Source organism: Anomaloglossus baeobatrachus, chromosome 1 (genome assembly GCF_048569485.1).
Source record: "Anomaloglossus baeobatrachus isolate aAnoBae1 chromosome 1, aAnoBae1.hap1, whole genome shotgun sequence".
NCBI lineage: Eukaryota > Metazoa > Chordata > Amphibia > Anura > Aromobatidae > Anomaloglossus > Anomaloglossus baeobatrachus.
Window position 1 is genome coordinate 192408692 of NC_134353.1, and position 13666 is coordinate 192422357.

The window sequence follows — 13666 nt, forward strand, 5'->3', positions numbered from 1 at the left end:
GCAGGGGCCAGGGCACAACGGGGTACGCGGACCCTAGGCCAGGAAGTAGCTTCAAGCGTCCTGGTAATTTACCCGACGGGGGTGAAGTCTTCAAGATTCATCCCTCACCCGCTCCAAAATCGGGGTACTAGCGCAACGAGGGGATAGGACTTTTCCCAAAACACAGTCCATCAAATCGCAAGCGTGAACCCTGAGAGCAAGCTCACTCCATTAGCCATATGGGTGAGCGGGACCTGATTAGTTCCACACTATAGGGTCCAACAGTTAAGAAGGTGCCACGAAAAAGGTCACAGGCTAACAAATAACACCAAGGGCATGGATCCAAGCATGCTCCCTCCTTGCTGCAGCGGTGCTCAGAATTCTGGTTTACAAGCTGTCGGTGTCAGTAGACTTGGACTGAGTGAGTACACAGAAACCCTTTCCTTTCTCAATGGTACCTCTTAGCTGCCACCACCGGGCCCTGGGGCACAACCCCCTACTTACGGAGGGGTTAGACACCTTGCTGTCATACCACCGCCACCGGGCTCCCCCCAAACAGCAGCGGTGGTACTCCATCTTACCACGCACCCCGGGTGGCGTCATTAACTTCTAACTCCCCTATACATACTCCCCTTTTCAAATTCGAGTGTCCGCACAAACCCCCTGGGTCCGGAGACCCCTCGAGACACCGCGGTTCCGGATCCAAGCAGCTTGGCCGCTGACACGGAGGCAGTACACATCCTCAAATAGAAGATGGAGGAGAGCAAGGTCCCTAACATACACCAGCTCCGTGATCTCTTCATGGAAGAGTAGAAGAGGATCCAGTGGCCCCTGTGAAGCTCTAGTGAACTCACTTTTGTGATACACTGTATAAACGCAGACATATAGATTGTCAAGGGTTCTCTCTTGGGAGTAAATGGATTCAGCCTAAAATCATGTTCTAACATTTTAAAAAATCTCTTCAATAATGAATTCAGTGGAGTTGTATTGTTCACCTGTGTCCATACTGGCAGAAAGTCATTTAGAATGTCATCAATGCTGCGGTGCACTTCTGTTTTGTTGAAATATGGAATGTCTTACAGGGACATAATAATAATAGTGGAAATAAATACGTGATATAATAACCTCACTGTCACAGTAATAATTACATGGCATAGAAGGATATAAGTGGCATAGGAGTGTTGCTGTCCATGACTACAATGCTTAATAGTGTATTTTTCTGTTAGTAAAGTATTTTCTATATCCTATGAAATAATTATTATGACCTTTATTGAACAAAACCCCCCAGTACATTCACAATGTGATGTCAGCAGAGAAGCCGCTATATAAATCTTTAAAGGGAACCTGCATTTAATCATTTAATATAATTTGTCATGGAATATTCACTATAATGAACATGTACTTAAAATATAAGTTAAAGGGAACCTCTATGTGAAAAAACACTATTAGCGTGCAGATATTTGATTATTCTGCAGGTTAATAGCATTTAAAATCTGCCTGGCGCCCGCACTTCAAGTCCCACTGCCGGGATGAAATTAATTTTAATCCTCCTGGCAGCATTCAAGCTTCAGTGGTTAGCACTGCAGTCTTGCAGCGCTGGGGTCCTGGGTTCATATCCCATTAAGGACACCATCTGCAAGGAGTTTGTATGTTCTCCCCGTGTTTGCGTGGGTTTCCTCCGGGTACTCCGGGTTCCTCCCACACTCCAAAAAACATACAGATAGGGAATTTAGATTGTGAGCCCCAATGGGGACAGTGTTCCTGATGTATGTAAAGCGCTGTGGAATTAATAGCGCTATATAAAAATAAAGATTTATTTATTTTATTTTTATTCAGTCATGGGGGCGGCGCCGGAACTAATTCAGTCACTGCTCTGTGTATGGAGGGCACCAGCTGTGCCCCCTGTACTGACTGATAGCAGGATCTAATATTGAGCAGCTGGCTGTCAGTTAGTGCTCCTGCTGGTTATTGGTGAAAATCATACAGGGGGAAAAAGTATACACACCTAGAAATGAATATGTGGTAATGCCTCATTGTTCCTAAAATAAATTATTATAGTACCTAAAGCTTATGAGATAATATCTCCATAGCAGCAATGAGAAACTATAAATTGAAAAATATTCATTTCTTTCTTTCTTTATTTATTTATTTATTTTAACATGCTCAAACTGGTGGAAGAGCTTCTTTAAGAAACGAATGAATGCTTACCTTATATTTAATTTAAAGAAAAAAAATCCCCTATAAAACCCTTAGTTTACCTTGAAATCATCTCTCCTGACAAATGTAACATAAGCAATGGGACATTACATTGTCATAGCAAAACGTGATAACGAATCTCATACATTTAAAAAACACCTTTGTAAATATGAAATATTAAAATGGTTGAGATTTAATTACAAAGCATATGGTTCCAATGTAATCCATAAAAAAACTAAAACTTACAACCATTCCAGGGTATGAAGGTCTCGGAATACTCCCGGCTTCAGCGTTGTTATTACATTGTGACTTAAGTAACTGCAAAAAATAATACATTTACATAACTGAGAAGAAATTTGCTTATAAACGGCAGATTCTAGATACATGAATAATAGCACTCAGGCACTTACAGTTTTGTTAGATTATGGAGTCCTCTGAATGCATTCACAGAAATGATCTTAATCTTGTTGTGCTGTAGATATCTATTAAAATTCAGAAAAAATTATTTACTACTAAGAAGCTCAAACAGTGATTGCTGATTTGTTGTGAAACACTAGATGGCGCTACAGAATACACAAAGAAAGAAAGTATCATCAACCAAGTATATGGTGAGAGGCATCAAACAATCAGAAGAATTTACAAATCATGCAAATGACACAATTTTCAATCTAGTCCGGATGCATATCCTTTCCATTTTGTGATCAGATGCAAGATTAAAAATCACTTTCACAATCTACCATTATGCATCAAGTTGTCCATGGTAGTTTGCAATTGATAGAAGAAAAAAAAAAATCAAAGTGAAGCCTTGAAAATTATATACTGAATTAAATTGTAAATTATCTTTAACATAGGTGCTTCTTTACATGCAGATTTTTTTTTATATGCGACTGCAGACTTCTTTTTTTATGCAGATTATGCAGAATCCTTAAGGGGGCTTTACACGCTAGCAATATCGGTACCGATATCGCTAGCGTGCGTACCCGCCCCCATCGTTTGTGTGACACGGGCATATCGTTGCCTATCGTGCACAAAATTGCGCTCCCCCGTCACACGGCTTACCTGCCCTGCGACGTCGCTCTGGCCGGCGATCCGCTTCCTTTCTAAGGGGGCTGGTCGTTCCGCGTCACAGCGACGTCACACGGCAGGCGTCCAATAGAAGCGGAGGGGTGGAGATGAGCGGGACGTAACATCTCGCCCACCTCCTTCCTTCTGCGGTGTCATAAACAGCGATGTGTGCTGCCGCAGGAACGAGGAACAACATCGCTAATGAGAGGTAAACAATTTTTTGTTTTAGGACAACCTCTCCAAACGATTTTGCCCGCTTTTGCGATCGTTTTAGGTTGCACATAATTGTCACACGCTGTGATATCGTTAATGACGCCGGATGTGCATCACTAACGACGATAAAACATTAACGATATCATAGCATGTAAAGCCCCCTTTAGAGTGCGCAGCGCATGATGTCAGTATTCTCCAGGGTTGCCAGCAAGACTGGACAATTTCCATAGATATGGTCACAAAACAACTAGACATGCTCAGCATTGCCCAAACAAATGTAGTGAATGAGGCTGTCTATGTCTAGTTAGAATGTAGCTGGAAGTATGTAAATCGCATTCTTTCAGCTGTGTGACCACCCACTCTCACTGGCAACACAGGAGAATCGTAACAGTGTGTGGTGTGCATGCTTTGAGGATTCAGATGTCTGCACTGAAATAGAGTGTCTATAGACTTTCATCAAAAGACTGGACAACCCCTGTAATACTTCTACACTTTAGAAAAAAAGTTATTTGATCCATGACAATTTTGGCAAAATCTTCATACCGTATAATGTATATGGGGCATCCATTCTCTCCCTATATGTCAGAGAAAAAAGCATCAGGCAGTTTGCATTTAAATACTGTTACATTCATGTTAGTTTCTGCTTTGGCCACTAGTCAGCGCCGCACTGTTCTTCTGGCCGCTAGGTAGCGCCACACTGTTTTTGCGGGTTATACTTGATAGCATCAATCCTATTTTATTCCTGGGATTAGTGGTTTTGTTGAGTCTGGAAGCACCGTGGTTAATCTAGTGTTTTAGTTTCTGTCTACTGTCAGCACTTGGTGGGGCTGTTCTATTTAAACCCCTGAGAGCCAGCTCCCACTGCCAGTCAATAGAAATTCTAGCCTGATTTATGACTCTGTCCTTAGCGCCTTAATTTTGGCCTGATTTTCTCATTCATTGACCTCAGATTTTCATTTGACTACCCGCTTGTTGATTCTGTTCCTGACCTCTTGGATTTCACCCTTATTCCTGACTATCCTTGTTGCCAGCTTGCACCACCGAACAGAGTCTGACTCTGTGACCCTTACCCAGGGACCTCTTGTTAAGTCTAGATCCTTATACAAGGGTTAAAGGGTGAAGGCCAAGACAACCCCTGGGTTCTGGAAAATGGAGTAGCTTGCACCAAGCTTGTTTGTGGTAGCCATTTTGGAGCTGCTAGGTGACTACTAACAGGGGCAAATACCCTTTTGTTCTCCAATAGGTACACTGCCAGAGCTGTTTTGCAGTGACGTTCTCTGTTTTGCCTAATTAAAATACATAGTCACTAGGCCAAGCTGAACATTTATGTGCATGAGAAATTCAGAAGAGGTGGCTCTTTGATCAAGAGTTATCATAGTTGTTTGGCCAGATTAACAAGATTTGTCTTAAAGGATTCAGATAAAGCTAGAAAGTAGCAAAAGAAAACTTCCTTGCTTCAATTTAAAGTGTGAAAATTTGCCCTGCTCACTGCTTGCTACAAGACACTAATTTGAAAGAGAACAGGAGCTGATCTTCAGTTCTCAGCTGTGACATTTCACCTTAAACAGAGCTGCGCAGTTCTGTAGGTGCTAACAACAGCTGACTGAGGAGGGTGCTGGGTGTTGGTCCCTGCCGCAATCTGATATTGATGACCTATCCTAAAATAAAATAGTAATTTACTATTATTATGTGCCAAGCTACTTTAACCTGTTATCGACATATGATGTATAATGTACGTTATATGCAGCCTCCCTGACTTTGAAGTGGGCTCATAAGCCGAACCAGCATCTTTCCCGACAGATGATGGCTGTGATATTCAGCCATCATCTGCCTTTTAGAGCCATGGGTGGAGTAGAGCTCTGCCCGTAGCAGTTAATCTTTCTCTAAGGCAGTGTTTCTCAACTCCAGTCCTCAAGACCCACCAACAGATCATGTTTTCAGGTTTTCCTCAATGGTAGACAGGGAATAATTGCATCACCTGTTCAACATAAAGGAATTCCTGAAAACCTGACTAAGGAAAACCTGAAAACATTATCTGTTGGTGGGTCTTGAGGACTGGAGTTGAGAAACATTGCTCTAAGGGAACTAACAAATGCAGTGAATAGTAAATTAAAAAAAAAAAACATATGGAAAAAAATAAAAAAGATATAATAGTTCAAATCACTCCCTTTTCCCCCATTAAAAATTAAGAAGTAAATAGAGTAAAAATATAGATATTTGACATTGCTGCGTTTGTAAAAGTCTGATCTCTTAAAATATAAAATCAGTTAATCCGATCGCTAAATGGCGAAACGAGAAAAAAAATAAAAAAGCCAGAATTGTGTTTTTTTTGGCCAATACAACAACATAAAAAAAATTAATAACAGGATCAAAACATCTACCCCAGTATGATATCAAGAAAAATATTGAAAAACATTGTCTCAGAGCGCCGAAAAGAAACCCTAACACAGCTCCATATTCCGAAAAATTGAAACGATTACGGCTTTCACCACTTAAATAAATCAAAATGCATGTTTGGTTGCTCTGTAATTGTACTGACTAAGAAAAAATATTGTTTATGGTAAAACGAACGCTGGAAATAAACCCCCCCCAAAAACTATTGCAGAATTGCGCTCTCTTTTTGCTACTTCGCCACACCTGGATTTTTTTTCTCCAGTTTTCCGGTACATCACATGATAAAATATATGGTGTAATTCAAAAGCACAACTTGTCTAGCAAAAATTAAAATCCCTCACACGGATATGTCGGCGGAAAAATAAAAAAATTATAGCTTCTTGAATAAAATCACCTGGTCATTAAGGGGTTAAAAGAACACTAAACACAAAAAATGCACCCAAAAATAGAATAAAGCATATCTCCCCCTGAAATAATTATTACTGATAGCAAAAATAAACTCATTAGTATTACAGTTAGAGATGAGCTGAAGTTTGAATTCTGCGGGTTCACCCGGACTTTAGATAAAGTTCTGTTCGGGATTCGGGCTTGACCTGAACCCTATTGGAGTTTTTGTAGTAAAGAGTACGTGTGTCATAATTGGTCTACTTTTTTAGGGAAATGGTTCGATATTTAAAGATAAAAAAATACATTTTTGGTGTTAATATTATTTCAATCATATTACCGTATTTTTTGGATTATAAGATTCACTTTTCCTCCCAAAAATCTGGGAGGAAAATGAGGGGTGCATCTTATAAGCTGAATGTAGCATAACTGGGGGTGCTGGAGAGGGGTCACAGGAGGCAGGGGCGGTGCTGCAGGCTGTGCTGTGCACTCTGCTGCGGGTAATGCGCTGTGCTGCAAGCTGTGTTGTGCTGCGGACTGTGTGCTGTGGGCTGTGTTACGCTGTGGGCTGTGTTGCGCTGGGCTGTGGGCTGGGATGGGCTGTGCTGCGGACAGTGAGGCAGGGTCCATCATCCTGAATGTTGGCAGCGGGGACTTCAAATAATGGCGCCTGGAATTGGTGTGTGCGCAGATGGAGCTCTTGGCTCAAGATCTCATCTCATGCGCTGCTTCCAGCCCATTGATCTCCCAGAAGCAGACTTTCTGGTGGTGCTCCTGCCTCACAGCGTCGCTGTCTGCAGCGAGCATCTGGGACACCCGCTGCAACAACGGCAGCATCACCCTACTCCAGCACCGCCCCTGTCTCCTGTGACCACTCCACCACCGCTACCACCCCCCCATCCAGTAAGACACCACCGGATTATAAGACGGACCCCATATTTTTTTAACTTTTTTTTCTAAATTTGGGGTGTGTGTTATAGTCCGGTACGTCTTCTAAAACGAAACATACAGTATATTCTTTCCGCAATGAGTGCATGAATGGGCATTCCCAAAAAAATGTGTAAAATTACCAGATTGTCCACATTTTCTCCAACATTTTGGAGTTTACAATAGGGATATTTGTATAGTCTTGTAGGTACAAGATACCGCCTGGAGATTATTTTAAAATATGTCTTTTGGCTTTTGACAATTGTACTTCAGTAAATGAAAATTTGAGATCTGTTTCCCATTTGTAATATACATTTCTTTGGTAAAAGAATACCGTAATCTAAATTGAGTTTTGAATATAAGACATTTGTATTCCAGATATTATTATTTAGATGCTTTCTAATAAGATTTATCAGCTCTCTTGGGAGGCTTATAGGAAATAGATTTTTCCTTTTCAAATATATTGTCTTATATCTAAAAATGTACACAACTCTCTATTCGAGAGATCATATAAGGAACAAATGTGACTTAAAGGAAACCTGTCATGTACAAAAATGATATTAACCTGCAGATATGGGGTTAATCTTCAGGTTAATCTCGTTCTAAAGCTGTGCAGCCACCAAACTGAAAGCCCTGCTACCGGGAAGAAATTAACTTTAGTCAAATGAAGGCGTGACCGACACTGCTGCACAATCACTGAGCCGATAAAGCAGGTTGTGAAGTACAACTAACTCCGGAGCTGCTCAACCAACAGCATAAAAGCAGAAAGGCCAGAAGTCCACAAGAAAGTAATTAACCGGTGGCACTCACCAATGATGTTCTATCTTTATTCCTTCACATAATAAGAACAAGCGGGTAAGTAGGTGTGGGACACATTAGACGATGGCCGTTTCGTGGGAAGCTGCGCTTCTACAGCTTCATGTGAAACAGCGATCATCCATACGTGTTTTGCACCTAGTTACCTGCTTGTTCTTATTATGTGAAGAAATAAAGACAAAACATCATTGTTGAGTGCCACTTCATTATTTTCTTGTGGACTTCCAGAAATGAATTTTATTCTTCGTGACAGCCAACGGCTTTCAGTCATAGAGGTGTGGATGGAGTAGCTTCAGTCACAGCTTGAGTCACTAATCCATGGGAAAAATCTGCACCAAAAATAAGAGTCAAAAACGTATAAAAAATGCATCAAAAACTGCGACGAGATGCAGAAAAGGTGCAGAAACTTTTGCACAAAAACTTTGCGTGCACACACCCTTATTGTAAAATGAACGCTGTAAATAAAACAAAAAACAATTGCAGAATTGTGCTTTATTTGCAATTTTGATGCATTTGGAATTTTATTCCAGTGCATCACATGATGCCATGAATGGTATCATTCAAAAAAACTATTTGTCACACAAAAAACAAGCCCTCGTACGTCTATTCGCACAGAGAAATAAAAAGTCATGGCTATTGGAAAAGGAGGAGGAAGAAATAAAAACAAAAAATAGAAATTGGCCAAAGTGGGAAAGAGTTAAAATCAAATTTTATTGAGTTTTCAATTTTTTCTTAATAATTAGGAGGTTGTAAAGAAAAAAAAAATTCACAAATTTTTGCGTTCTTAAATAATGAAATGTTTAATGTAGGATGATCTGACAAATTACTAATACTAAATGGAAATTTATAAGAAATATATATTTGTTATTATCAGGTCAATTTTTCAAAACTCATGGTTGGTGCCAGAGTAAAAGATGTACTCCTTAAAAGAAGAATTAAGACAGCCGAATACATCAAATAAATTTTCTTTCATCAACTATTAATTTACTGTATTAAATTGTGATCTAGATAGGCCTGTGGTATTCAATTAATTAATGGAATTATATTGAAATCATCAAACCAAATGAAATCCCCCTTTAGACCTCTTTTATTTCTTTTTTTACATTAAGGAATTTAATTTGGCCTTTGTTTAAGATATAAACAATGGCAATTATGTATATAGGAGTTTCTAATTTCCATACTAAAATATGTAATCTTCCACTTTTGTCTGTGATTTCAGAAATAAATTGAAATATTATTATTATATCTCTAATTGCAGGTTTAATGCCCACTTTTTTCTTGGGACAACTTTTTATGAGAAAATTTGGGAGGAGGAGGATCATATTGTTGTTTGTCGAAACCTATTATAGCTGCTTTTCAGTTAATGGTTTTCCTAAAGGCTAAGAACATTTTGTAAGGACTATTTAGTCCTTTGACATTTAATGATACAATGTTTATAATCATTTTTAAAAAGAGAGTGGGTTTGAAGTATGCACAAGAATCATTTGTTATTAAATGTACATGCAAAAATTAAGATTTGAAGTGTATGACATTATATCAAAGGGATAGACAACATAAAAACAATGAAAACAACAAAACACTAATAAAAATATCTAACATTAAGATATTAGCAATATGCTTATATAATGCCTGTTTAGGACCAAAATATATCCAGCTTGGGAAGGCTCAGGTTTGTAAGCACTTGTTAGGGTATGTGCCCACTATCAGAGTTCACAGCATTTTGGACGCAGCATGTTTCAGCAGCATCCAAATCGCTGTGTTATACAGTACAATCATAGTGGATGGGATTTTGGAGATCCCATGCCCACTGTGCGTGTACTGCCTGCAGCGTAAACTGATCTCTGAGCCACAAGCATGTCAATTGTTTGCTGTGGAGTCACAAGCATTCTCTGTAGGGAGAACCCAGCGAGAGACCGTAACGTCTCAAACCTTGATTGTGGGCACGAGCAGCTGTGGTCTCCTGTGGAGGACACTCACGGCCCTGCAAGTCAGGACCTGCCGCATCCAGGACATAGTGGGTCCTGATCGTGTGCACATACACTTACAACTTCATGATAAAGTTTAATTCCAGATGAAGATTATAATCTATGAAATAAAACAACAATTAGTCTCAGGAATTTTGATGTATTAAATTCATCCAACATCATTGGGTCAAATTTTTCTGTCTTGATTGGAAGAGTTTTCTTCTTTCTTTTTTCCCCTTACATAATGCAGAAATCTTTGACCTTCTTCAGTGTCGAAACTATGGATGAGGTTTCCTTTAACAAATACAATTAGTTTAGTTGGGAATTCCCATTTGTAGGGGATGTTCAGCTGGTGAAAAACTGTGGTGATATCTTTAAAAGATCTGATATTGAGGTCTTGTAGAGGCAGTGAATATCTGTATGTTGCTTTATAACTTAGGGAGGAGATTATTTTTTTATAAAGTCCATAAAGTGTTCTTTTATGTGGAAAAAGTACATGAGCATAATCAGATCCCACAGGAAATCTTTGGGGACGAATTTTGCTTTTTGGAAATGGTGCACTATGTCAATAATTACCGTATATTTAGTTTTATAAGACGCACCGGATTATAAGACGCACCCCAAATGTAGAGATAAAAGAGGTAAAAAAATGGGGTCCGTTTTATACTCTGATGTTGTCTTACCGGAGGGGGCGGCAACGGTGGTGGAGCAGGGTCACAGGAGGCAGAGGCTGTGCTGGCAGCGTTGGTGAAGCAGGGTCACAGGAGGCAGAGGCAGTGCAGGCAGCGGCGGCGGGTCTCTGCTGGCGGCGGCAGTGGATCAGTGCTGTTGGCAGTGGTGGGTCAGTGCTGGCAGCAGCAGCGGGTTAGTGCTGGCAGTGGCGTAGGCGGCAGGACAGTGCTGGTAGTGGAAGCTGCGGTGGTTGTGTGGTGGATCAGGGTGGTGCGGCAAGTGTCCCAGATGCTCTGTTGGTGGTCTGGGCTTCAAAGAAATGGCGCCCGGAGCGGTGCATGCGCAGATGGAGTTCTCATCCAAGAGCTCCATCTGCGCATGCACTGACTCCAGGCGCCATAATTTGAAACCCAGACCACAGACAGACCATCTGGGACACTCGCCGCACAGCCACCACTGCCAGCACAGCCACCGCAGTCCGCACAGCCTGCCGGCCACCCACACAGAGTGGCAGTCAGCAGGCCGCCCGACCACCTGCACAGAGAGGCAGCCGGCAGCCAGCACAGAGAGGCAGCCACCTGCACACACCGATAGGCACCTGGCCGCCCGCAAAGACAGGCACAGACGGCTGCACAGAAAGCCACACAGACAGCCCCCCACCAAGTCTCCACTTCCTGGTAAGCTATATTCGAAATTTAAGTTGCACCCCTCATTTTCCTCCAAATTTTTGGGAGGAAAAGTGCGTTTTATAATCCAAAAAATACGGTATATCAAGAATGATATATATAGGATGTAGTTGAAAATCTTGTTCTGATTAATTTTCTCTATGATCCCCCTTAGTTTGAAATTGTTTTGTTGATTATGGTCTTCTAAATATAATATGTAAGACTTAAGTGTTTTTAATTTTTCTTTTAAAGTTTTATTGTCTTTCTTGATTTTATTTTGTAGTTTTTCCGTTGTGAATATTTTGTCCTTAGATTGAGCTACTCTGTTTTTTTGTCATCAATAAAGGGTTGCAGTGTGTCAAATCTATTGTGAATGCTCATCTCCAAGGATTTATTAATAGAGAGGATTAGGACTCTAATACAGTTAGGTCCAGAAATATTTGGACAGTGACACAAGTTTTGTTATTTTAGCTGTTTACAAAAACATGTTCAGAAATACAATTATATATATAATATGGGCTGAAAGTGCACACTCCCAGCTGCAATATGAGAGTTTTCACATCCAAATCGGAGAAAGGGTTTAGGAATCATAGCTCTGTAATGCATAGCCTCCTCTTTTTCAAGGGACCAAAAGTAATTGGACAAGGGACTCTAAGGGCTGCAATTAACTCTGAAGGCGTCCCCCTCGTTAACCTGTAATCAATGAAGTAGTTAAAAGGTCTGGGGTTGATTACAGGTGTGTGGTTTTGCATTTGGAAGCTGTTGCTGTGACCAGACAACATGCAGTCTAAGGAACTCTCAATTGAGGTGAAGCAGAACATCCTGAGGCTGAAAAAAAAGAAAAAATCCATCAGAGAGATAGCAGACATGCTTGGAGTAGCAAAATCAACAGTCGGGTACATTCTGAGAAAAAAGGAATTGACTGGTGAGCTTGGGAACTCAAAAAGGCCTGGGCGTCCACGGATGACAACAGTGGTGGATGATTGCCGCATACTTTCTTTGGTGAAGAAGAACCTGTTCACAACATCAACTGAAGTCCAGAACACTCTCAGTGAAGTAGGTGTATCTGTCTCTAAGTCAACAGTAAAGAGAAATCTCCATGAAAGTAAATACAAAGGGTTCACATCTAGATGCAAACCATTCATCAATTCCAAAATAGACAGGCCAGAGTTAAATTTGCTGAAAAACACCTCATGAAGCCAGCTCAGTTCTGGAAAAGTATTCTATGGACAGATGAGACAAAGATCAACCTGTACCAGAATGATGGGAAGAAAAAAGTTTGGAGAAGAAAGGGAATGGCACATGATCCAAGGCACACCACATCCTCTGTAAAACATGGTGGAGGCAACGTGATGGCATGGGCATGCATGGCTTTCAATGGCACTGGGTCACTTGTGTTTATTGATGACATAACAGCAGACAATAGTAGCCGGATGAATTCTGAAGTGTACCGGGATATACTTTCAGCCCAGATTCAGCCAAATGCCGCAAAGTTGATCGGACGGCGCTTCATAGTACAGATGGACAATGACCCCAAGCATACAGCCAAAGCTACCCAGGAGTTCATGAGTGCAAAAAAGTGGAACATTCTGCAATGGCCAAGTCAATCACCAGATCTTAACCCAATTGAGCATGCATTTCACTTGCTCAAATCCAGACTTAAGACGGAAAGACCCACAAACAAGCAAGACCTGAAGGCTGCGGCTGTAAAGGCCTGGCAAAGCATTAAGAAGGAGGAAACCCAGCGTTTGGTGATGTCCATGGGTTCCAGACTTAAGGCAGTGATTGCCTCCAAAGGATTCGCAACAAAATATTGAAAATAAAAATATTTTGTTTGGATTTGGTTTATTTGTCCAATTACTTTTGACCTCCTAAAATGTGGAGTGTTTGTAAAGAAATGTGTACAATTCCTTCAATTTCTATCAGATATTTTTGTTCAAACCTTCAAATTAAACGTTACAATCTGCACTTGAATTCTGTTGTAGAGGTTTCATTTCAAATCCAATGTGGTGGCATGCAGAGCCCAACTCGCGAAAATTGTGTCACTGTCCAAATATTTCTGGACCTAACTGTATATGCTTCAGAAGTTGTGTGGTTGGAGCGAGGTACCACTCAGGTAAGAGGATTTTGCTTTTTGCGGTATGACAGAGAAGGAGCCTGAGAGGACAAGCCTTGGAAGTTGTCTGTATTGGCTTATAATAGAGGAGGCTGATACATCACTGTTTGACTCGGACAGTATTACAGAAGCAGCCGCCGCAGATCCTTTGGTATTACCAGAGCAGGAGTGAGCAGTTTTACTTTTAACTCTTGTTATGTATTTCCCCTCTTAAGTCTTGTGAATCCTTCTCTGTAATGTCTCTGGCCGCTTCGTCTTTCTTGCTGGAAGGTAAT

The 13666-nt window shown here is 40.8% G+C and overlaps 1 protein-coding gene across 1 annotated transcript in view; it reads right to left on the reverse strand.

The window, feature by feature from the left end:
• The window catches only part of RXFP1 (relaxin family peptide receptor 1), a 492164-nt gene that overhangs the window by 59584 nt on the left and 418914 nt on the right, over positions 1 to 13666 (reverse strand). Inside the window, exons 6-7 of the mRNA XM_075347535.1 lie at positions 2586 to 2657; positions 2422 to 2493 (exon numbers count right to left, since the gene is read on the reverse strand). Coding sequence (XP_075203650.1) covers positions 2422 to 2493; positions 2586 to 2657 — 144 coding nt within the window. The remainder of the gene's footprint in view (positions 1 to 2421; positions 2494 to 2585; positions 2658 to 13666) is intronic.